Raw genomic sequence first — 937 nt, forward strand, 5'->3', positions numbered from 1 at the left:
CCCTTACCCAACCCCAGTGGGTCCCCGGGCCCGAGTGCCAACCACAGCCAACAGGCATGAGCATGCACACTCATTCATGCCCTCACAGTTCCTTCCTCTGCCGCCCAGCAAACTGCAGCTCAAGGGGTGGCTTGTATCCACAAGTGTGTGTCTCTGCCGTGCCCGTTAGTTAGCTCACCCTTGGTGAGTAGGGGCCAAAGCCCTATAGGGGAAAGGGGCTCTCAGGAAACCAAAAGGAAATAGGGTTCTGCTCGGTGCCTGCCCCCCCGCCTCCCCGCCAAGACTGTTCACCTTGGGCTCCTGAGTCAGCGGCCACCCCTTATACTGATTCACTCAGTGGGAAGTTATCATGGCCTGGGTGGAGCCTGAAGGTGGGGCTCCACCCACACCCCAGGGCTTGGGAAGGCCCTGGACTGTCTTTCCGCAGTTCTGGTCAAGTCCCCTGCCTGGCCAAGGGGCAACCCTGTGCAAGTGCCCACCTCCAGCTTTGTCCCCCCAGGTGTGTTCCTTATTCCCTACGTCCTGATCGCCCTGATTGGAGGAATCCCCATCTTCTTCTTGGAGATCTCGCTGGGCCAGTTCATGAAGGCCGGCAGCATCAACGTCTGGAATATCTGCCCCCTGTTCAAAGGTGAGCAGCCCTGGCAGCTCCTGTGTGACCCCCGCGGACCTCTGCCTTTCTCCACCCCTGGGACAAAGATGGTACCCACTACAGAAAACCTCATCCTGTCTGAGCACCAGGCTTGGCATGTGGCCCTCAAGCTGCGAGGACTTGAAGACCACCTACCTGGGTGACCTTGGTGGTGGACCTCTTCCCCTCCCCGCCGGGCGAGAAAGCCCTGCCCACCACCCTTGGGGCTGGAAGGAGGGTGGCTTGGTGTGAGACACGATGGCAGGAAAAGCCGAAGGAGCTGACCCTAGGCTGTGGCACAGACTC

The 937-nt window shown here is 60.1% G+C and overlaps 1 protein-coding gene across 1 annotated transcript in view; it reads left to right on the forward strand.

Annotated features, from left to right (window-relative positions):
- Nucleotides 1-349: 349 nt before the first annotated feature.
- The window catches only part of LOC104987968 (sodium- and chloride-dependent creatine transporter 1-like), a 5,185-nt gene continuing 4,597 nt past the window's right edge, over nucleotides 350-937 (forward strand). Inside the window, exons 1-2 of the mRNA XM_010839105.1 lie at nucleotides 350-371; nucleotides 500-702. Of these exons, the coding sequence (XP_010837407.1) occupies nucleotides 350-371; nucleotides 500-702 (225 nt within the window). The remainder of the gene's footprint in view (nucleotides 372-499; nucleotides 703-937) is intronic.

This window comes from Bison bison, unplaced genomic scaffold (assembly GCF_000754665.1).
Source record: "Bison bison bison isolate TAMUID 2011002044 unplaced genomic scaffold, Bison_UMD1.0 scf7180017846276, whole genome shotgun sequence".
Taxonomy (NCBI): domain Eukaryota; kingdom Metazoa; phylum Chordata; class Mammalia; order Artiodactyla; family Bovidae; genus Bison; species Bison bison.